General features: G+C 22.2%; 1 protein-coding gene across 1 annotated transcript in view; it reads left to right on the forward strand.

Annotated features, from left to right (window-relative positions):
- Nucleotides 1-23,901, forward strand: part of Fatp1 (Fatty acid transport protein 1) — a 107,730-nt gene that overhangs the window by 56,184 nt on the left and 27,645 nt on the right. Inside the window, exon 4 of the mRNA XM_076906831.1 lies at nucleotides 15,439-15,589. Coding sequence (XP_076762946.1) covers nucleotides 15,439-15,589 — 151 coding nt within the window. The remainder of the gene's footprint in view (nucleotides 1-15,438; nucleotides 15,590-23,901) is intronic.

Here is a 23,901-nt window from a genome sequence, read left to right on the forward strand (position 1 = left end):
TTTCCTGTTCTGCATGCTATATGCATGTAAATTATATTTTTCTTCTGTAATTACAATTTAGAAAAGAAATCTGATCTTCTACTAAATAGAAGTTAGTAATTCTTCATGAAATAAATATTTAATTTCTCAGTAAATCAAAGTTAGTTTTTCATGGAATAAAAATCTAATTTTCCATGAAATAAAAATTTAATTTTCCATTAAATCAAAATTAATAATTTTCCATGAAATAAAAATTTAATTTCCTATTAAATCAAAATTAATAATTTTTTATGAAATAAAAATGTAATATTCCATTAAATCACAGTTAATAATTTTTCATGAAATAGAAATTCAATTTCCTATTAAATCAAAGTTAATAATTTTCCATAAAACAAAAATTTAATATTTTATTAAATCAAAGTTAATAGTTTTCCAGGAAATAAAAATTTAATTTTCCATTAAATCAAAGTTAATAGTTTTCCATTGAACAAAAATTTAATTTTCCATTAAATCAAAGTTAATCGTTTTCCATGAAATAAAAATTTAATTTCCTATTAAATCAAAATTAATAATTTTTTATGAAATAAAAATGTAATATTCCATTAAATCAAAATTAATCATTTTCCATGAAATAAAAATTTAATTTCCTATTAAATCAAAATTAATAATTTTCCATAGAACAAAAATTTAATATTCTATTAAATCAAAGTTAATAGTTTTCCATTGAACAAAAATTTAATATTCCATTAAATCAAAATGAATCATTTTCCATGAAATAAAAATTTAATTTCCTATTAAATCAAAATTAATAATTTTCCATGGAACAAAAATTTAATATTCCATTAAATCACAGTTAATAATTTTTCTTGAAATAGAAATTCAATTTTCCATTAAATCAAAGTTAATAGTTTTCCATGGAACAAAAATTTAATATTCCATTAAATCAAAATTAATAATTTTCCATGAAATAAAAATTTAATTTCCTATTAAATCAAAATTAATAATTTTGTATGAAATAAAAATGTAATATTCCATTAAATTAAAATTAATAATTTTTTATGAAATAAAAATTCAATTTCCTATTAAATCAAAGTTAATAATTTTCCATGGAACAAAAATTTAATATTCTATTAAATCAAAGTTAATAGTTTTTCAGGAAATAAAAATTTAATTTTCCATTAAATCAAAGTTAATAGTTTTCCATGGAACAAAAATTTGATATTCCATTAAATCAAAATTAATAATTTTCCATGAAATAAAAATTTAATTTCCTATTAAATCAAAATTAATAATTTTCCATAGAACAAAAATTTAATATTCTATTAAATCAAAGTTAATAGTTTTTCAGGAAATAAAAATTTAATTTTCCATTAAATCAAAGTTAATAGTTTTCCATGGAACAAAAATTTAATATTCTATTAAATCAAAGTTAATAGTTTTCCATGAAATAAAAATTTAATTTTCTATTAAATCAAACTTAATAGTATTTCCAATTAAATTGAATTCCAGTTAAATCAAAGTTAATAGTTTTCCATGAAAGAAAATTTTATTTTCCATTAAATCAAAGTTAATAATTCTCCATAAAATAGAAACTTAATCTTCCATTAAATCAAAGTTAATAATATTTCCATTAACTCAAAGTTTAATTACTGATTAAAATATTCGAGATAACTATGGAAATTCCAAATACCTCTTGCTGCCCTTGATGGCTTTCATTTAAAGTTAATTACTTCGAAAATGAGCGACTCGATTCTGGCGATTTTTAGATATCTTGCAGAGACTAACATTCTCGACAACTTTTTCCTATACCTGTAACCGCCGCAGGGCTTTACTTATTGAGATATTGCAAAAAATGTGGTTACCATTATGGCGAACTTGACTTACCAGTATGCATCTGTGAAGAGTCATTCGTCAGCTTTGATCTCTGGTTAAGTGCACAACTGCACATGCGTTACTGCAAGAAATATTTCAATTATTGGAGATTAATTCTTCTTTCATTAATCACAACTTTAATATTAATATTTTATTGTTTTTTTTTTTAGTTTTGTTACCTTTATTTTTACTATTTCATCATTCATTAATCACACATTTAATATTGATATTTTATTGCTTTTTTTTTTAGTTTAGTTATTTATATTTTTATTATTTCTTCTTTCATTAATTACACATTTAATATTGTTATTTTATTGTTTTTTCTTTAGCTTTGCTATCTTTAATTTTATTATTCCTTCTTTCATTAATCACATACTTAATATTGATATTTTATTGTTTTTTTTTAGTTTTGTTACCTTTATTTTTACTATTTCATCTTTCATTAATCACACATTTAATATTGATATTTTATTGCTTTTTTTTTTTAGTTCAGTTATTTATATTTTTATTATTTCTTCTTTCATTAATTACACATTTAATATTGATATTTTATTGTTTTTTTTTAGTTTTGTTATTTTTATTTTTATTATTTCTTCTTTCATTAATCACACTTTTAATATTGGTATTTTATTGCTTTTTTTTTAGTTTAGTTATTTATATTTTTATTATTTCTTCTTTCATTAATCACATATTTAATATTGTTATTTTATTGTTTTTTCTTTAGTTTTGCTATCTTTAATTTTATTATTCCTTCTTTCATTAATCACACTTTTAATATTGATATTTTATTGCTTTTTTTTTTAGTTTAGTTATTTATATTTTTATTATTTCTTCTTTCATTAATTACACATTTGATATTGATTTATTGTTTTTATTGTTTTCTTTTTAGTTTTGTTATTTTTATTTTTATTATTTCTTCTCTCATTAATTTCATTACTTTTTTTTATTATTTTCATAAGGAAAGTTACAAAAATAACTTTAATACTAAAATACTCTCGAATGAATATAAACTTTTTATAAATCTATGCCTCATGTTTTCATTTTCATGTTTAAGTTTACAGTGTATAATTAGATTGCTTTTCTTTTTAAAGTAAATATGCTTTCGTTTGTACGTCAAACTGTTGCATGTCTATAGAAACAGATGTATAAAAAATATTCATAAACTTAGTATTAATATGGATAAGTTGTACGTATAGGAAAAAATTGTTCAAGATGCTGATTTCTATATTGTATTAACCATTCGCGATGAGGTACTTTTTTGATATTATCCAAATAATTGCAGCGATAGAAGAGAATTCTAATTTCTTACTAAATCAAAATTAATAATTTTCTAGTAAATAAACATTAATAATTTTCCATTAAATTAAAGTTTTGATTAACTATTAACACAATTTTTTTTTCATTGCTACATTTAATTTGCACCTTTGATAGTCCTTTTTGCTAAATTAAAATTAATAATTTTCTGCTAAATCAAAATTTAATTTTCCATTAAATCAAAATTTAATTTTCTGCTAAATCAAAATTTAATTTTCTGCTAAATCAAAATTTAATTTTCCATTAAATTAAAGTTTTGATTAACTATTAACACAATTCTTTTTTCATTGCTACATTTAATTTGCACCTTTGATAGTCCTTTTTGCTAAATTAAAATTAATAATTTTCTGCTAAATCAAAATTTAATTTTCCATTAAATCAAAATTTAATTTTCCATTAAATTAAAGTTTTGATTAACTATTAACACAATTTTGTTTTCATTGCTACATTTAGTTTGCACCTTTGATAGTCCTTTTTGCTAAATTAAAATTAATAATTTTCTGCTAAATCAAAATTTAATTTTCCATTAAATTAAAGTTTTGATTAACTATTAACACAATTTCTTTTTCATTGCTACATTTAGTTTGCACCTTTGATAGTCCTTTTTACTAAATTAAAATTAATAATTTTCTGCTAAATCAAAATTGATAATTTTCTATTAAATCAAAATTTAATTTTCCATTAAACTAAAATTTCGATTAATTAGTAATACAATTTTTTTTAAATTACTACACTTAGTTTGCATCCTTAATGGGCCCTTCTGCTAATTTAAAATTAATAATTTTCCATTAAATCAAAATTAATAATTTTCCATTAAATTAAAGTTTCGATTAACTATTAACACAATTTTTTTTTCATTGCTACATTTAGTTTGCACCTCTGATAGTCCTTTTTGCAAAATTAAAATTAATAATTTTCTGCTAAATCAAAATTTAATTTTCCATTAAATCAAAATTTAATTTTCCATTAAATCAAAATTTAATTTTCCATTAAATTAAAATTTCGTTTAATTAGTAATACAATTTCTTTTAAATTACTACACTCAGTTTGCATCCTTAATGGTCCTTTCTGCTAATTTAAAATTAATAATTTTCCATTAAATCAAAATTAATAATTTTCCATTAAATTAAAGTTTCGATTAATTATTAGTACAATTTTTTTTAAAGTATTACACTTGGTTTGAGAAAAGAGCTAAGTGAAACTTTTTTAAGTTAAATTTTTCAAAACTTAAGTTGAACTGCTCTAAGTTGAATTTGTGAAGAACTGAATTATAACTGTTTAAATTACATTTTTAAAGGACTAAGTCAAACTTTAAAAATTGCTTAAAAACTAAGTTAAATTTTTAAAGAACCAAATTGAACTTCAAAAATTGCACAAGAAAAGGACCAAGTTAAGCTTAAAAAATTAATGAAGAACTCTTGACCCACTTTGCGTTCCCAATTTCTTTGCCAACAACTCTTTATTTTATTCTAAATTTACTTCAAAGTTCAACTCCCTCGACTTTTACTTGCAATATTACTAAATTCTCTTTAATAATCGCATCAGACATGACTTTCAAGCATTCTTCTAATTTATATTCATGAAATTCCCATTTATTTCTTCTCTTCACGCATTAACATTCGACGCAGGAGTGCTAAAAGTTCAGATAAAAGAAGCAAAGTTCAACTTGTCACTGAAAAAGTAGCGAAAAATTGTTTTCATCGGTAAACACGGAAACATTCGATTACTTTGGACCGTATAGTTACTTTCTCAGCAAAATTGATAAACGTAGAAAGATCGTAAATAAGAAGAAGCAGAAAAAGTGATCGTTAACGATTTCATATCTCATACTCGTTACGTAACCAAGTACATTACGTAACCAAACACGATAATCACTCACTATAGTCTCTCAATACTGTTAATACGACTGCAAACAAAGTTTGCATTACGTTCAATTTTACTTATCATCATCCAAATATCAGAAACCTTGCAGAGATAATGAGACGGCATTAAGGAAGTAATTATTAACGCTATCTTTTTTTCATTGCTACACTTAGTTTGCATCTTTGGTGGTCATTTCTGCTAAATCAAAATTAATAATTTTCCATTAAATCAAAGGTAATAATTTTCCATGGAATAAAAGTTTAATTTTCTATGAAATAAAAATTTAATTTTCCATTAAATCAAAGTTAATAGTTTTCCATGAAATAAATATTTAATTTTCCACGAAATGAAAATTTAATTTCCCATTAAATCAGAATTAATAATTTTCCATGAAATAAAAATTTATTTTCCTATTAAATCAGAATTAATAATTTTCCATGAAGTAAAAATTTAATTTGTCATTAAATTAAAGTTTCGATTAATTATTCGAAAATTATTAACACAATTTTTTTTTTCATTGCTACACTTAGTTTGCATCTTTGATGGTCCTTTCTGCTGAATTAAAATTAATGATTTTCCATTAAATCAAAGTTAATAATTTTCCGTGAAATAGAAATTCATTTTCCATTAAATCAAAGTTAATTTTTCATAAAATAAATATTCAATTTTCCATTAAAACAAAGTTAATAATTTTCTATAGAATAAAAGTTTAATTTTCTATGAAGTCTATGAATTTTTTATTTTATATTTAAGGTACATTGGAAATTTTTATTTTTTATTTGTAGAATCTTTCCATTTCCATAGAGAATTTCTAGCAAGAGAATCATTCCATTTTCATTTCCAAGTTCTGAGAGTTGAAGCTCTTAGATCTGAAGTTTTGAGCTTTGAAGCTTTGAGAGTTGAAAGCTTTGAAGCTTTGAAACTCTGAGTTCTGAAGTTTTGAGCTCTGAAGCTCTGAGAGTTAAAGCTCTGAGATCTGAAGTTTTCAGTTCTGAAGCTTTGAGAGTTGAAAGCTTTGAGAGTTGAAAGCTTTGAAGCTTTGAAACTCTGAGTTCTGAAGTTTTGAGCTCTGAAGCTCTGAGAGTTAAAGCTCTGAGATCTGAAGTTTTCAGTTCTGAAGCTTTGAGAGTTGAAAGCTTTGAGAGTTGAAAGCTTTGAAGCTTTGAAACTCTGAGTTCTGAAGTTTTGAGCTCTGAAGCTCTGAGATCTGAAACTTTGAGAGTTGAAGCTCTGAGTTTTCAAGCTTTGGGAGTTGAAGCTTTGAATTCTGAAGCTCTGAGATCTGAAACTTTGAGAGTTGAAGCTCTGAGTTTTCAAGCTTTGGGAGTTGAAGCTTTGAGTTCTGAAGCTCTGAGATCTGAAACTTTGAGAATTATAACCCTGAGTTTTGAAGCTTAGAGAATTGAAAAAGTAAAGAATTCTAATAGAGAAACAATAAATTGGTTAAAAATATGTTGCATAATTATAATTGGTTTAAATATATCGTTACGTGTTATACTTTATAATATATATTGGCTTAAAATATGTTGCAAAATTATTAGAAGATGGAATTTTTCAAAGGGTAAAAAATTATAATGGAGAAACGATAAATTGGTTAAAAATATGTTGCATACAATTTATCTAGAAGACATCAATGAATCATCATAGTAGACCAAAAAATGTCGAAAATATTTAGTATTGACACCACTTAGTAAAACTACGAGAGAAATTAGAACAGCGAGATTCAAGGTCACGATAGACATACTACGATATACATAAAATGTAGATGAACAGTAAATATTTCGTAATTTATGTAGTAAAAAAATGTTCCAAATTGCATAAATTTTATTTTTCAAATATTGTGAAGATATATTAAATGAATTGAGTATTATTTTTTTTCAATTAGAGGCATTTAGAATTATGTTCAATGGACTTTGGCTCTTTCGAATTTTATAACGAATCTGGTTGTTATTTTTAGAAATGGCTTAACTACACTCTTGGCAAGAAAACGCATTTTATTCGCTTAACAATTGCCATTGTTTCAATGGAGACCATAAATTTTACTTCTTTAAATACACTTAAGTAATGCGACTCATTAGCATCCTATATTTTTAATTACATTGAAGCGCAAACCCTCAAATATCTCAGTTTTAACATAAATGGACACAGATTACTTTAAAAATAAATAACTCGATTAAATTACTCGAAGATCGTCGACTTGTAATGTTTGTAAATTAATAATTTTCCTGTCTTTTAACATTAACTGGTTTACCCAAAATTTTTCGTTAATTTTCTTCAACAAAATTATTGCCACATTTTCTAAGAATATTTTAATTAAATTAGGGATTAGATTTGCGATTGTATTTCTTATAAATGTAAGCAAAAATTAACGAAAACATTCTCAGAAACTACAGCAATAATAAAGTTTGTAAATTAAAAATTTTGGTGTCTTTAAACACTAACTGGTTTATCAAAAATTTTTCGTTAATTTTCTTCAACAAAATTATTGCCACTTTTTCTGAGAATATTTTAATTAAATTAGGGATTAGATTTGCGATTTTATTTCTTTTAAATGTAAGCAAAAATTAACGAAAATATTTTCAGAAATTACAGCAATAATAATGTTTGTAAATTAAAAATTTTGCTGTCTTTAAACACTAACTGGTTTACCCAAAATTTGTCGTCAATTTTCTTCAACAAAATTATTGCCACATTTTCTGAGAATATTTTAATTAAATTATGGATTAGATTTGCGATTGTATTTCTTCTAAATATAAGCAAAAATTAACGAAAATATTCTTAGAAACTACAGCAATAATAATGTTTGTAAATTAGATTAGATTAGAGATATTTTAATTAGATCAGAGATTAGATTTGCGATTATATGTCTTCTAAATGTAAGCAAAAAATTATGAAAATATTTTCAAAAACTACACCAATAATAATGTTTGTAAATTAAAAATTTTTGTGTCTTTTAACACTAATTGGTTTACCCAAAGTTTGTTGTTAATCTTCTTCAACAAAATTATTGCCACTTTTTCTGAGAATATTTTAATTAAATTAGAGATTAGATTTGCAATTATATTTCTTATAAATGTAGGCAAAAATTAGCGAAAATATTCTCAGAAACTACAGCAATAATAATGTTTGTAAATTAGATTAAATTAGAGATATTTTAATTAGATTGGAGATTAGATTTGCAATTATATTTCTTATAAATGTAAGCAAGAATTAACGAAAATATTCTCAGAAACTACAGCAATAATAATGTTTGTAAATTAAAAATTTTGCTGTTTTTTAACACTAACTGGTTAACCCAAAATTTGTCATTAATTTTCTTTAACAAAATTATTGCCACATTTTCTGAGAATATTTTAATTAAATTAGGGATTAGATTTGCGATTGTATTTCTTATAAATGTAAGCAAAAATTAAAGAAAATATTCTCAGAAACTACAGCAATAATAATGTTTGTAAATTAGATTAGATTAGAGATATTTTAATTAGATCAGAGATTAGATTTGCGATTATATGTCTTCTAAATGTAAGCAAAAAATTATGAAAATATTTTCAAAAACTACACCAATAATAATGTTTGTAAATTAAAAATTTTTGTGTCTTTTAACACTAACTGGTTTACCCAAAGTTTGTTGTTAATCTTCTTCAACAAAATTATTGCCACTTTTTCTGAGAATATTTTAATTAAATTAGAGATTAGATTTGCAATTATATTTCTTATAAATGTAGGCAAAAATTAGCGAAAATATTCTCAGAAACTACAGCAATAATAATGTTTGTAAATTAGATTAAATTAGAGATATTTTAATTAGATTGGAGATTAGATTTGCAATTATATTTCTTATAAATGTAAGCAAGAATTAACGAAAATATTCTCAGAAACTACAGCAATAATAATGTTTGTAAATTAAAAATTTTGCTGTTTTTTAACACTAACTGGTTAACCCAAAATTTGTCATTAATTTTCTTTAACAAAATTATTGCCACTTTTTCTGAGAATATTTTAATTAAATTAGAGATTAGATTTGCGATTGTATTTCTTCTAAATGTAAGCAAAAATTAACGAAAATATTGTCAGAAACTACAGCAATAATAATGTTTGTAAATTAGATTAGATTAGAGATATTTTAATTAGATTAGAGATTAGATTTGCGATTATATGTCTTCTAAATGTAAGCAAAAATTGCCAAAAATGTTCTCAGAAACTACAGCAACAATTTTCTTGAATAAAATTAACCAAAAGTTTATCTAGCGTTAAAGAAAGAAACGATTCGAGTTGGGATTATTTAAAGTGGAAAAGTAAATCGTATCGCATGGCGAATCAAATCTACGCGCGTCTTTAAAGGAAATTTAAGCGTTTAAGTCGGTTCAATGAACCAGCTGGAACGACGAGAGAGATTTGTATGCCACGCGTCTCGTTTCACCATCAATCTGCGCTAGATTTCGTACAATCGCACGCGTGTCATCCATTACGTCGAAAAATTCTGGAATTAAACTCGCGTACGCGTGACTGTTTTACTTTTTTTTTTCTTTTTATCGCGTGTTTCACGTTTCGAGCAAAAACGTTTCTTATCTCTCATAAATTTAGCGTCGTTTATTTTAATTGCTTTTACTTCACATCACGTTTTCGATTATTGAATTTAACGATTGCGACAGAATTCTTTTCTTAATTTCACTGTTAAGCAAATAAAATTTGAAATGACATTTAAGAAAGAGAATTGAAAAGAAATGAAATTTGTAGTTTTTATTGAGATAATGGCAATTGTTACGCGTTTCTTATTCAAGAATGAAGTTAAGCCATTTTTAAAAATAACAATCAGATTTGTTATAAAATTTGAAAGAGCTCAAGTCCATTAAACATAATTTAAAATGCTTTTCATTGAACAAAACTAATACTCAATTTATTTAGCATATCTTCACAATACTTCAGAAATAAAATTTATGCAGTTCGAAACATTTTTTAACTACATAAATTACAGAACATTTACTGCTAATTTGCTACTGCTATATTTTCGTTAATTTTTGCCTACATTTATAAGAAATAAAATTGTAAATTTAATCTCTAATTTAATTGAAATATTCTCAGAAAAAGTGGCAATAATTTTGTTGAAGAAGATTAACAACAAACTTTGGGTAAACCAGTTAGTGTTAAAAGATACAAAAATTTTTAATTTGCAAACATTATTATTGGTGTAGTTTTTGAAAATATTTTCATAATTTTTTGCTTACATTTAGAAGACATATAATCGCAATTCTAATCTCTAATCTAATTAAAATATCTCTAATCTAATCTAATTTACAAACATTATTATTGCTGTAGTTTCTGAGAATATTTTCGTTAATTTTTGCTTACATTTATAAGAAATATAATTGCAAATCTAATCTCTAATTTAATTAAAATATTCTCAAAAAAAGTGGCAATAAATTTGTTGAAGAAAATTAACGACAAATTTTGGGTTAACCAGTTAGTGTTAAAAAAACAGCAAAATGTTTAATTTACAAACATTATTATTGCTGTATTTTTTGAGAATATTTTCGTTAATTCTTGCTTACATTTATAAGAAATACAATCGCAAATCGAATCTCCAATCTAATTAAAATATCTCTAATCTAATCTAATTTAGAAACATTATTATTGCTGTAGTTTCTGAGAATATTTTCGTTAATTTTTGCTTACATTTATAAGAAATATAATTGCAAATCTAATCTCTAATTTAATTGAAATATTCTCAGAAAATGTAACAATAATTTTGTTGAAGAAAATTGACGACAAATTTTGGGTAAACCACTTAGTGTTAAAAGACAGCAAAATTTTTAATTTACAAATATTATAATTGCTGCATTTTTTGAGAATATTTTCGTTAATTTTTGCTTACATTTATAAGACATATAATTGCAAATCTAATCTCCAATCTAATTAAAATATCTCTAATTTAACCTAATTTACAAACATTATTATTGCTGTAGTTTCTGAGAATATTTTCGTTAATTTTTGCCTACATTATAAGAAATATAATTGCAAATCTAATCTCTAATTTAATTAAAATATTCTCAGAAAATGTGGCAATAATTTTGTTGAAGAAAATTAACGAAAAATTTTGGGTAAACCAGTTAGTGTAAAAAGACAGCAACATTTTTAATTTACAAACATTATTATTGCTGTAGTTTCTGACAATATTTTCGTTAATTTTTGCCTACATTATAAGAAATATAATTGCAAATCTAATCTCTAATTTAATTAAAATATTCTCAGAAAATGTGGCAATAATTTTGTTGAAGAAAATTAACGAAAAATTTTGGGTAAACCAGTTAGTGTAAAAAGACAGCAACATTTTTAATTTACAAACATTATTATTGCTGTAGTTTCTGACAATATTTTCGTTAATTTTTGCTTACATTTATAAGAAATACAATCGCAAATCTAATCTCTAATTTAATTAAAATATTCTCAGAAAATGTGGCAATAATTTTGTTGAAGAAAATTAACGAAAAATTTTGGGTAAACCAGTTAGTGTAAAAAGACAGCAACATTTTTAATTTACAAACATTATTATTGCTGTAGTTTCTGACAATATTTTCGTTAATTTTTGCTTACATTTATAAGAATTACAATCGCAAATCTAATCCTTAATTTAATTAAAATATTCTCAGAAAATGTGGCAATAATTTTGTTGAAGAAAATTAACGAAAAATTTTGGGTAAACCAGTTAATGTTAAAAGACAGGAAAATTTTTAATTTACAAACATTACAAGTCGACGATCTTCGAGTAATTTAATCGAGTTATTTATTTTTAAAGTAATCTGTGTCCATTTATGTTAAAACTGAGATATTTGAGGGTTTGCGTTTCAATGTAATTAAAAATATAGGATGCTGATGAGTCGCATTACTTAAGTGTGTCTAAAGAAGAGAAATTTGCTGTCTCTATTGAAACAATGGTAATTGTTAAGCGAATAAAATGCGTTTTCTTGCCAAGAGTGTAGTTAAGCTATTTCTAAAAATAACAACCAGATTCGTTATAAAATTCGAAAGAGCCAAAGTCCACTGAACATAATTCTAAATGCTTCTAATTGAAAAAAAATAATACTCAATTCATTTAATATATCTTCACAATATTTGGAAAATAAAATTTACGCAATTTGGAACATTTTTTAACTACATAAATTACTAAAGATTTACTGCTCATCTGCATTTTGCGTATTTGAGAGGAATCTGAAAAAGTCACGATGCTTCGATTTTATATTTTGTGGCAAGTTTAAATAAGATTATGTCACCTGAATTCCAATGAACAAAAAAATGCTAAACTTGAATAAATTAAATAAATTTTCAATGTTAAATTCAAATTTTTCGTTTTAATTTAATAAAAACATTGTATCCAACAAAATCAGGATATTTTAACTTTTTTTTTGTACATTGGAATTTATATCGTATAATTTAAAAAATAGTTGAGCTGTTTTTACGATACTTTTATTGAATTAAAACGAAAAATTTAAATGTAACTGAAAATATTTTTAATTTATTCAATGTCAGCTTTTTTTTGTTTATTGGAGTTCAGATCATATAATTTAACAAATAGTCGAGCAATTTTTACAATGTTTTTATTAAATTAAAACGAAAGATTTAAATGTAACATTGAAAATATTTTTCATTTATTCAATTTTAGCTTTTTTTGTTTATTGAAATTCAAGTTACGTAATTTAAAAAATAGTCGAGCAATTTTTATAATGTCTTTATTAAATTAAAACGAAAAATTTAAATGTAACATTGCAAATATTTTCAATTTATTCAATTTTAGCTTTTTTTTGTTTATTGGAGTTCAGGTTACATAATTTAAAAAATAGTGGACCAAGTTTAATGATGTTGGTGTTAATCTAAAGCTAAATAAATAAATAAATAATAAGAAAATAAATAAATAATATAATTTAATATAATATAATATAATAATAAATAAATAATATTAATAAATATATTATAAATAAATAAATAACTAAAATTCATATATATATATATTGCTAATAATTAAAAATCAATATATTTTTCACCCATTGACTGAAACAATTTTTGAGGAAAATTTATTTGTAAGTAGTATTTAATATTATATAATTAGATGTAATATAATTTAATATTTTTTGTGAAAAATTTATTTGTAAGTATATTTAATATTATATAATTAAATTTAATATAATATTATATAATTAAATACACTTACAAATAAATTTTCCTCAAAAATTGTTTCAGTCAATGGGTGAAAAATATATTGGTTTTTAATTATTAGCAATATATATAGATATATAAATTTTATTTATTTATTTATGATATATTTATTAATATTATCCATTTATTATTATTTATTATATTATATTATATTATTTATTTACTTATTTATTTAAAATATTTATTAAAACTTATTAAATAAATATATTTATTAATATTATTCATTTATTATTATTTATTATATTATATTATATTATTTATTTACTTATTTATTTATTTATTTAGCTTTAGATTAATACAAAGATTTAAATAAATAACAACCCATATACGTGATTTCTGATTAGATACAATAATTCTTCGCATAATTAAAACGTTACTCTGTAACGCGAATCATGATCAGATAGAAAGATCGCGAGATGCGGTTTTTATCGTTGCGTAACATTGATATTGTTTACGGATACCTTTGATAAGGTTGCTCTTGGTTCTGTTACCTCGATTTCTTTCTGCGGTGAATTTAATGGCTTCCTGTTTCGCTTCAACTCGCTCGTCACGAGCAATGCACTGTATGCGCAGCGAGTTTTATAAATTAAACGACACAAAACCATAAACATTGCGTGTCTTACAAAAATAAATTAGAAGAGTAATCGACAGGATAGAATTATCTTTGCAAAAATTCAAAAATACGAAATTTTTCGTCGCGCTTCCAATTGATGAGTTTGAAAGTTGCAAAGAGAAGTTTGTTTCTTAATTTTTTCGTTGAAAATTTATAATTCTATATTGTTTAAAAAGGAACTATGGTGGACTTTAATGGTTGCTTAAAAAAGAACTGAGTTAAATTTCGAAAATTATTTTATAAAAGAGACTAAGATCAACTTTTCTATGTTCCATTTTCAAAAAATTCAGTTAAACTTTAAGACTGTTATATTTTTAAAGAATTTAGTTAAACTTTAACACTGTTATATTCTTAAAGAATTTAATTAGAATTTTTTTAAGTTAAATCTTTAAGGAACTAAATCCATCTTTCTTAAGTTAAATTTTTGAAGAACTAAGTTACATTTTTCTAAATTAAATTTGTAAAGAATTAAATTAAACTGCTCTAAGTTGAAATTTTGAAGAAATAAATTACCTTTTTCAGACTTAAATTCTTAAAGAACTAAGTTACACTTATCTAACTTAAATTTGTAAAGAGCTAAACTTCAAAAATTACTTTAAAAAAGGACTGAGTTAAACCGTTTTAAGTTAAATTTTTAAAGGATTATGTTAAATTTGTAAAGAATTAAGTTGAACTGCTCTAAGTTAAATTTGTAAAGAACTAAATTATAACTGTTTAAATTGAATTTTTAAAGGACTAAGTTAAACTTCAAAATTTGCTTAAAAAAGAACTAAGTTAAACTGTTTAAGTTGAAGTTTTAAAAAACTCAGTTAAACTGTTCTAAATTGAATTTTTCAAGAACTAAGTTAAATTTTTAAAGAACTAAGTTAAACTGTTTTAGGTTGAATTTTTGAAGAACTAAGTTGAATTTTTCAAGAACTAAGTTATTTTTTCCAAGCTAAATTGTTGAACAATTAAGTTCCTCTTTTCTAAGTTAAATTTTTGAAAAATTAAGTTATGCTTTTATAAGTTAAATTTGTAAAGAATTAAGTTAAAGTTTAAAAATTGCTCAAAAAAGAGCTAAGTGAAACTCTTTTAAGTTAAATTTGTAAAGAATTAAGTTAAATTGTTCTACGTTAAATTTTGTAAAGAACTAAGTTGAACTATTCTAAGTTATATTTGTGAAGAAGTAAGTTATACCTGTTTAAATTAAATTTTTATAGAACTAAGTTAAACTTGAAAAATTTAACTTAAAAAAGTTTAACTTAGTTCTTTTTATAAATTAATTTTTTAAATTTAACCTAAGTTGTTTTTATAAAGTAATTTTTTAAATTTAACTCGACTCTTTTTTAAGTAATTTTTCAATTTTACTTTAGTTCTTTTTATATAATAGTTTTTAAAATTTAGCCTTGGTACTTTTTATAAAGTAATTTTTTAAACTTAATTCGGTTCCTGTTTAAATAATTTTATCACTTTCGCCTCAGTTCTTTTTATAAAGTAATTTTTGAAATTTAACTCGGTTCTTTGTCGAGTCATTTTTCAAATTTATCTTAGTTTGCTTTTAAGTAATAAGAACGCAAACTTAATATAAACATTGTTATCTGTTTCAGAGCTATCACAGGGTATATAAGGATACGTTGGATTATCCACTCTCACACAAAAGCGAACAGAAGCGTCGCTGATATATTCCAACAACATGTCCGTCGACATCCCAATAAAGTCTGTTTCATTTTCGAAGATCAAGAATGGACGTTCCAACAGGTAAAATACAAACGTACTTCCTCTAAAAGAAATTTGCCACTTTTTGCACCAAATAGACTTATTTTTAAATTTATTAAAAAGAAATATTTAATTTTATTTGATTTTAGATTTATTCAAATTCAAATTTCATAAAATAGAATTATTATGTATAAAATCTTTTTGCACGAAATAGACTCATTTTTAAATTTATTAAAAAAGAATTTGTTATTTTATTATAGATTTATTCAAATTCGATTTATTCAAATTCTATAATAATTTCATAAAATGAAACTATTATGTATAAAAACTTTTTCATCAACTAGACTTATTTTTAAATTTATTAGAAAGCAATTTTTTATTTTATTTTGAATTTATTTAAATTCAATTCATTCAAATTTTATAATAATTTCATCAAACAGAACTATTATATATAAAAACTTTCTCACTAAATAGACTTATTTTTAAATTTATTAGAAAGGAACTTTTTATTTTATTTTGGATTTATTCAAATTTTATAATAATTTCATCAAACAGAACTATTATGTATAAAAACTTTTTCACTAAAAAGACTTATTTTTAAATTTATTAGTAAGGAATTTTTTATTTTATTCTCTATTTATTTAAATTCGATGCACTTAAATTCTAATTTCATAAAACAGAACTATTATGAATAAAGATTTTTGCACTAAGTAGACTTATTTTTAAATTTATTATAAAGGAATTTTTTATTTTATTTTGGATCTATTCAAATTCAATTCATTCAAATTTTATAATAATTTCATAAAATAGAGCTAATATATATAAAAACATTTTCACAAATCAGATGAAATTATTTAAGTTAGTCCTTTTAATTTATTAAAAAGGAATCTTTCATTTTATTCTTGATTTATTCAAATTCTAATTTCCTAAAACAGAACTATTATGAATAAAAACTTTTCACCAATTAGACTTATTTTTAAATTTATTATAAAGGAATTTCTTATTTTATTTTGGATCTATTCAAATTCAATTCATTCAAATTTTATAATAATTTCATTAAATAGAACTATTGCGTATAAAAACATTTTCACCAATTAGACATTTCTAAATTTATTATAAAGGAATTTTTTATTTTATTTATTTTATTTTGGATTTATTTAAATTCGATTCTTTCGAATTCTTAATAATTTTATAAAATAGAACTATTATGCATAAAAACATTTTCACAAGGCAGATGAAATTATTTAAGTTAGTCCTTTTAATTTACTAAAAAGGAATTTTTTATTTTATTTTTTATTTATTCAAATTCTAATTTCCTAAAATAGAACAATTATAAATAAAGACCTTTTCACTAATTAGACTTATTTTTAAATTTATTATAAAGGAATTTCTTATTTTATTTTGGATTTATTTAAATTCAATTCATTCAGATTCTATAATAATTTCATAAAACAGAACTATTACGTATAAAAATATTTTCACAAATTAGACTAATTTAAGTTAGTCCTTTTAATTTATTAAAAAGGAATTTTTTATTTTACTTTGGATTTATTCAAATTCTATAATTTCATAAAACAGAACTATTATGAATAAAGACTTTTTCACCAAGTAAACTTATTGTTAAATTTATTATAAAGGAATTTTTTATTTTATTTTGGATTTATTCAAATTCTATAATAATTTCATAAAATAGGGCTATTACGTATAAAAACCAAATAGACTTATTTAAGTTAATTCTTTTAATTTATTAAAAGGAAATTTTTTATTTTATTTGGGATTTATTCAATCACAATTCATTCAAATTCTATAATAATTTCATAAAACAAAACTATTACGTATAAAAATTTTTTCACAAATCAGACTTCTTTAAGTTAGACCTTTTAATTTATCAAAAAGGAATTTTTGATTTTATTCTTGATTTATTCAAATTCTAATTTCCTAAAACAGAACTATTATGAATAAAAACTTTTCACCAATTAGACTTATTTTTAAATTTATTATAAAGGAATTTCTTATTTTATTTTGAATTTATCCAAATCCAATTCATTCAAATTTTATAATAATTTCATAAAATAGGACTATTACGTATAAAAACCAAATAGACTTATTTAAGTTAATTCTTTTAATTTATTAAAAGGAAATTTTTTATTTTATTTGGGATTTATTCAATCACAATTCATTCAAATTCTATAATAATTTCATAAAACAAAACTATTACGTATAAAAATTTTTTCACAAATCAGACTTCTTTAAGTTAGACCTTTTAATTTATCAAAAAGGAATTTTTTATTTTATTCTTGATTTATTCAAATTCTAATTTCCTAAAACAGAACTATTATGAATAAAAACTTTTCACCAATTAGACTTATTTTTAAATTTATTATAAAGGAATTTCTTATTTTATTTTGAATTTATCCAAATCCAATTCATTCAAATTTTATAATAATTTCATAAAATAGGACTATTACGTATAAAAACCAAATAGACTTATTTAAGTTAATTCTTTTAATTTATTAAAAGGAAATTTTTTATTTTATTTGGGATTTATTCAATCACAATTCATTCAAATTCTATAATAATTTCATAAAACAAAACTATTACGTATAAAAATTTTTTCACAAATCAGACTTCTTTAAGTTAGACCTTCTAATTTATCAAAAAGGAATTTTTTATTTTATTCTTGATTTATTTAAATTCTAATTTCCTAAAATAGAACAATTACGTATGCGACATTTCCTTGTTTACATTGTATTCGTTCAAATGAATCCTCCCAAGTTTTCTTATCGCTTATTTCGCAATAAGCACACAAAGTAATCTTTATTACACACTTGTGCAATTTTAATTGCAAATGCGTTCGACGTACCGTCATCTCGATACCGAATGATAATGTATTTCAATTCGATATTTGTCGACTTAGTCACTGTCTTACATAAACCTGTTTGATCAGCTATCATTTAAAATTCGAATAATTTTTATTTTTAAAAGCTCTTACTGCTGATGCGCGTTAAGTATTAACGTTGTTGCGAAAGGAATGTTGGTTTTTACATGCCTTAACTTTAACTTTGATATTTTCATAAATTTTATAATAAGTATTGCCAATACATAGATCATTTTAAAGCTTAAAATCTGTTCTTTATTTTGATTACAAATATTATTAGGTCGATGGAAAAGAAATTTTTGGTTTTCATATGGTTGAACTTTACCTTTGATATTTTTATAAGTTTTATAATAAATATTGTTATATATAGATCATTTTAAAGCTTAGAATCTGCTCTCTATTTTAATTAAAAATATTATTTGGTCGATGCAAAAGAAATTTTTGGTTTTCATATGGTTGAACTTTACCTTTGATATTTTTATAAATTTTATAATAAATATTGCTAATATATAGATCATTTTGGAGCTTAAAATCTACTCTTTATTTTAATTAAAAATATTATTTGGTCGATGCAAAAGAAATTTTTGGTTTTCATATGGTTGAACTTTACCTTTCATATTTTTATAAATTTTATAATAAATATTTTTAATATATAGATCATTTTAAAGCTTAGAATCTGCTCTCTATTTTAATTAAAAATACTATTTGGTCGATGCAAAAGGAATATCAGTTTTTATATAGTTGAACTTTATCTGAGGAATTTTCTAAAATTTTATAACAAATATTGTTATATATAGACCATTTTGGAGCTTAAAATCTACTCTTTATTTTAATTAATAATATTATTTGGTCGATGCAAAAGAAATTTTTGGTTTTCATATGGTTGAACATTACCTTTGATATTTTTATAAATTTTATAATAAATATTGCTAATATATAGATCATTTTAAAGCTTAGAATCTGCTCTCTATTTTAATTAAAAATATTATTTGGTCGATGCAAAAGAAATTTTTGGTTTTCATATGGTTGAACTTTACCTGAGAAATTTTCATAAATTTTATAACAAATATTGTTATATATAGATCATTTTAAAGCTTAGAATCTGCTCTTTATTTTAATTAAAAATATCTGGTCGATGCAAAGGGAAGAAAGTCAGTTTTTTATATAGTTGAACTTTATCTAAGAAATTTTCATAAATTTTATGATAAATATTGTCAATACATAGATCATTTTAAAGCTTAGAATCTGCTCTTTATTTGGATTACAAATATTATTAGATCGATGCAAAAGGAATGTTGCAATCGATGCAAAGGAAAATTTTATATAGTTGAACTTTATCTAAGAAATTTTATATAGAATAAATAATAATATATATAGAATAAATTATATATAGAATATGTAGATCATTTTAAAGCTTAGAATCTGCTCTTTATTTTGATCGTTAATATTATTAGGTCAATGGAAAAGAAATTTTTGGTTTTCATATGATTGAACTTTACCTTCGATATTTTTATAAATTTTATAACAAATATTGTTATACATAGATCATTTTAAAGCTTAGAATCTGCTCTCTATTTTAATTAAAAATATTATTTGGTCGATGGAAAAGAAATTTTTGGTTTTCATATGGTTGAACTTTACCTTTGATATTTTTATAAATTTTATAATAAATATTGCTAATATATAGATCATTTTGGAGCTTAAAATCTACCCTTTATTTTAATTAAAAATATTATTTGGTGGTTGCAAAAGAAATTTTTGGTTTTCATATGGTTGAACTTTACCTTTGATATTTTTATAAATTTTATAATAAATATTGCTAATATATAGATCATTTTAAAGCTTAGAATCTGCTCTCTATTTTAATTAAAAATACTATTTGGTCGATGCAAAAGGAATATCGGTTTTTATATAGTTGAACTTTATTTGAGGAATTTTCTGAAATTTTATAATAAATATTGTTATATATAGATCATTTTGAAGCTTAAAATCTACTCTTTATTTTAATTAAAAATATTATTTGGTGGTTGCAAAAGAAATTTTTGCTTTTCATATGGTTGAACTTTTCCTTTGATATTTTTATAAATTTTATAATAAATATTGCTAATATATAGATCATTTTAAAGCTTAGAATCTGCTCTCTATTTTAATTAAAAACACTATTTGGTCGATGCAAAAGGAATATCGGTTTTTATATAGTTGAACTTTATCTGAGGAATTTTCTGAAATTTTATAATAAATATTGTTATATATAGATCATTTTGAAGCTTAAAATCTACTCTTTATTTTAATTAAAAATATTATTTGGTGGTTGCAAAAGAAATTTTTGCTTTTCATATGGTTGAACTTTTCCTTTGATATTTTTATAAATTTTATAATAAATATTGCTAATATATAGATCATTTTAAAGCTTAGAATCTGCTCTCTATTTTAATTAAAAATACTATTTGGTCGATGCAAAAGGAATATCGGTTTTTATATAGTTGAACTTTATTTGAGGAATTTTCTGAAATTTTATAATAATTTATATATTGTTATATATAGATCATTTTAAAGCTTAGAATTTGATCTTTATTTTGATTGCAAATATTATTAGATCAATGCAAAAGGAATGTTGGTTTTTATATAGTTGAACTTTATCTGAGAAATTTTCATAAATTTTATAACAAATATTGTTATATATAAATCATTTTAAAGCTTAGAATCTGCTCTTTATTTTGATTATAAATATTATTAGGTCGATGGAAAAGAAATTTTTGGTTTTCATATGGTTGAACTTTACCTGTGATATTTTTATAAATTTTATAATGATGATTATTTGATATTTTTATAAATTTTATATTGCTAATATATAGATCATTTTCAAGCTTAGAATCTGCTCTCTATTTTAATTAAAAATACTATTTGATCGATGCAAAAGGAATATCAGTTTTTATATAGTTGAACTTTATCTGAGAAATTTTAATAAATTTTATAATAAATATTGCCAATACATAGATCAATTTAAAGCTTAAAATCTGCTCTTTATTTTGAGTACAAATATTAAATGATTTAATTATGTTTTTCATTGATTGGTGTTTGTTTAGCTACTAGTGGAAGCTTTGTATATTTTTAAAGCATTTATAGTTCATATTTAAATACTATAAATATAATATAATATATGTAGTACTATAAAAACAATATAAAATTGAAAGAAAAAATTAATTTTTATCAAGTAACTTTTGAATTTAAGAATTTAACTTAGAAACAAATAACTTAGTTCTTCAAAAATTCAACTTAGAAAAGTGCAACTTAGTTCTTAAAAAATTCAACTTAAAACAGTTTAACTTAATTCTTGAAAAATTCAATTTAGAACAGTTTAATTGAGTTTTTTAAAACTTTAACTTAAAAAAGATCAACTTAGTTCTTTTTTAAGCACTTTTTGAAGTTTAACTAAGTCCTTCAAAAATTTGACTGGGAAAAGTTAAACTTAGTTCTTTAAAAATTTAACTTAGAACAGCTTAACTTAGTACTTTAAAAATTTAACTTTAAAAAGTGTAATTTAGTTGTTTAAAAATTTTACTTAGATTAGTTCAACTTAGTACCCTTTTTTAAAGTAATTTTTAAAGTTTAACTTAGTCCTTTACAAATTTAACTTAGAAAAGTGTAACTTAGTTCTTCAAAAATTCAACTTAAAAGTGTAACTTAATTCTTTAAAAATTTAACTTAGAACAATTTAACTTAATTCCTTAAAAATTTAACATAAAAAAGATTTAACTTATTTCTTCAAAAATTCAAATTAAAACAGTATAACTTAACTTTTCAAAAATTTAACTTAGAACAGATTAACTTATTCCCTCAAAAATTTAACTTAGAACAGTTTAACTGAGTTCTTTAAAAATTTAACTTAGAACAGTTTACCTTAGTTTCTCTTATTAAGTAATGTTTGAAATTTAACTCGTTTCTTTTTTAATCAATTTTTTAACTTCACGATAGCTTCTTCTTAAGCAATAGAAACGCAAACCTAAATAGAAGAGATATAAATTTGCAGAGAAAGAAGATTATTAAGCAAATATTATACGATCGATCTTAATTATAGCTATAATAATTATCACTGAATAATTGCGAGCAAATGATTCGCAATTAATAGCTGAGAATGCATCCTTGAGTCATGCGTAAAATTGTTATCGTCACGCTATAAACAGTTTCATCAAATATTTTTATTTCCAACGATAGTTTGAAACGTTTATTATGATATGCTTTATTTAGCTATCTCAAAGTATATTTTTAAAATAAGGAAAACATAAAGTACATTTAAGAAAAAAAACTTAAAGAAGATTTTTAGAATAAAGGAAACTTAAAATATATTTTTTTAAATAAAAAAAAATTAAAGTACATTTTTTAGAATAAAGAAAATTTAAAGTATATTTTTTAAAATAAAGAAAATTTAAAGTAGATTTAAAAAAAAAACTTAAAGTAGATTTTTTAAAAGAAAGAAAACTTAAAATACATTTTTTAAAATAGAGAAAACTTAAAGTACACTTTTTAAAGCAAAGAAAATTTAAAGTACATTTTTTAAAATAAAAAAAAACTTAAAGTACATTTTTTAAAATAAAGAAAACTTAAAATATATTTTTTAAAATAAAGAGAACTTAAAATACACTTCTTAAAGTAAAGAAAACTTAAAGTGTATTTGTCTTTTATTAAATGAATAAATTAGAAATAGTTCATCTCAATCTTTTGGCTGTGAAAAGAGTCATGGCATTTGCAATTCAGTTTGATTTTGAAAGTGGTATATGTTACTTTTTTGACAGAATCAAGTTAACGATAAGATTAATTAGAAATTCATGGTATCTCCTGATTTTAAATTGAATTTGCAATCGATATATTGAGAATTAGTAAGATCAAGTTGACGTCGACTTAAAAATAAAGTGATTCGTGCCATTTTCAAAATGAATTACACAATTACTTCTTAGTTCTACCATGTAGCCAAGCTATTCTTCTTTTCTTCTTGTTTTCTAACGTTTTATTCTACTTATTTGTCTACCTTATTTGTGTATTTTATACGAATATTTTTGTACAGTATTGGTATTTTAAAATCATCCCTAAATTCACCTTCTTGCGAATCAGATTCGTTTCTTTTGCAAATTGTATTCACACCTTTGAGAAATTAAATCCACCATTTTGCTAATCAAATTCACCCTTTTGCTTAATGGCACGTACTCCTTTCAAAATGAAATTTATCCTTTTATAAATTGAATTATAACTTTGAACTATAACTAACTAACGAATGGAAATAAATTGAATAATGTTAATTCGTCCTTTTGCAAATTGAATTTCCTCAAGTTTTCTATTGAAATAGAAATTACAAAGAATTTAATTGCAAAGCGTTCAATTGTAAAGGGTTCAATCGCAAAGTGTTCAATTGCGAAGGGCTCAATCACAAAGGTTTCAATTGCAAAGGCTTCAATCACAAAGATTTCAATTTCAAAGCATT

This window comes from Xylocopa sonorina, chromosome 14 (assembly GCF_050948175.1).
Source record: "Xylocopa sonorina isolate GNS202 chromosome 14, iyXylSono1_principal, whole genome shotgun sequence".
In the NCBI taxonomy this organism is placed as follows: Eukaryota; Metazoa; Arthropoda; class Insecta; order Hymenoptera; family Apidae; genus Xylocopa; species Xylocopa sonorina.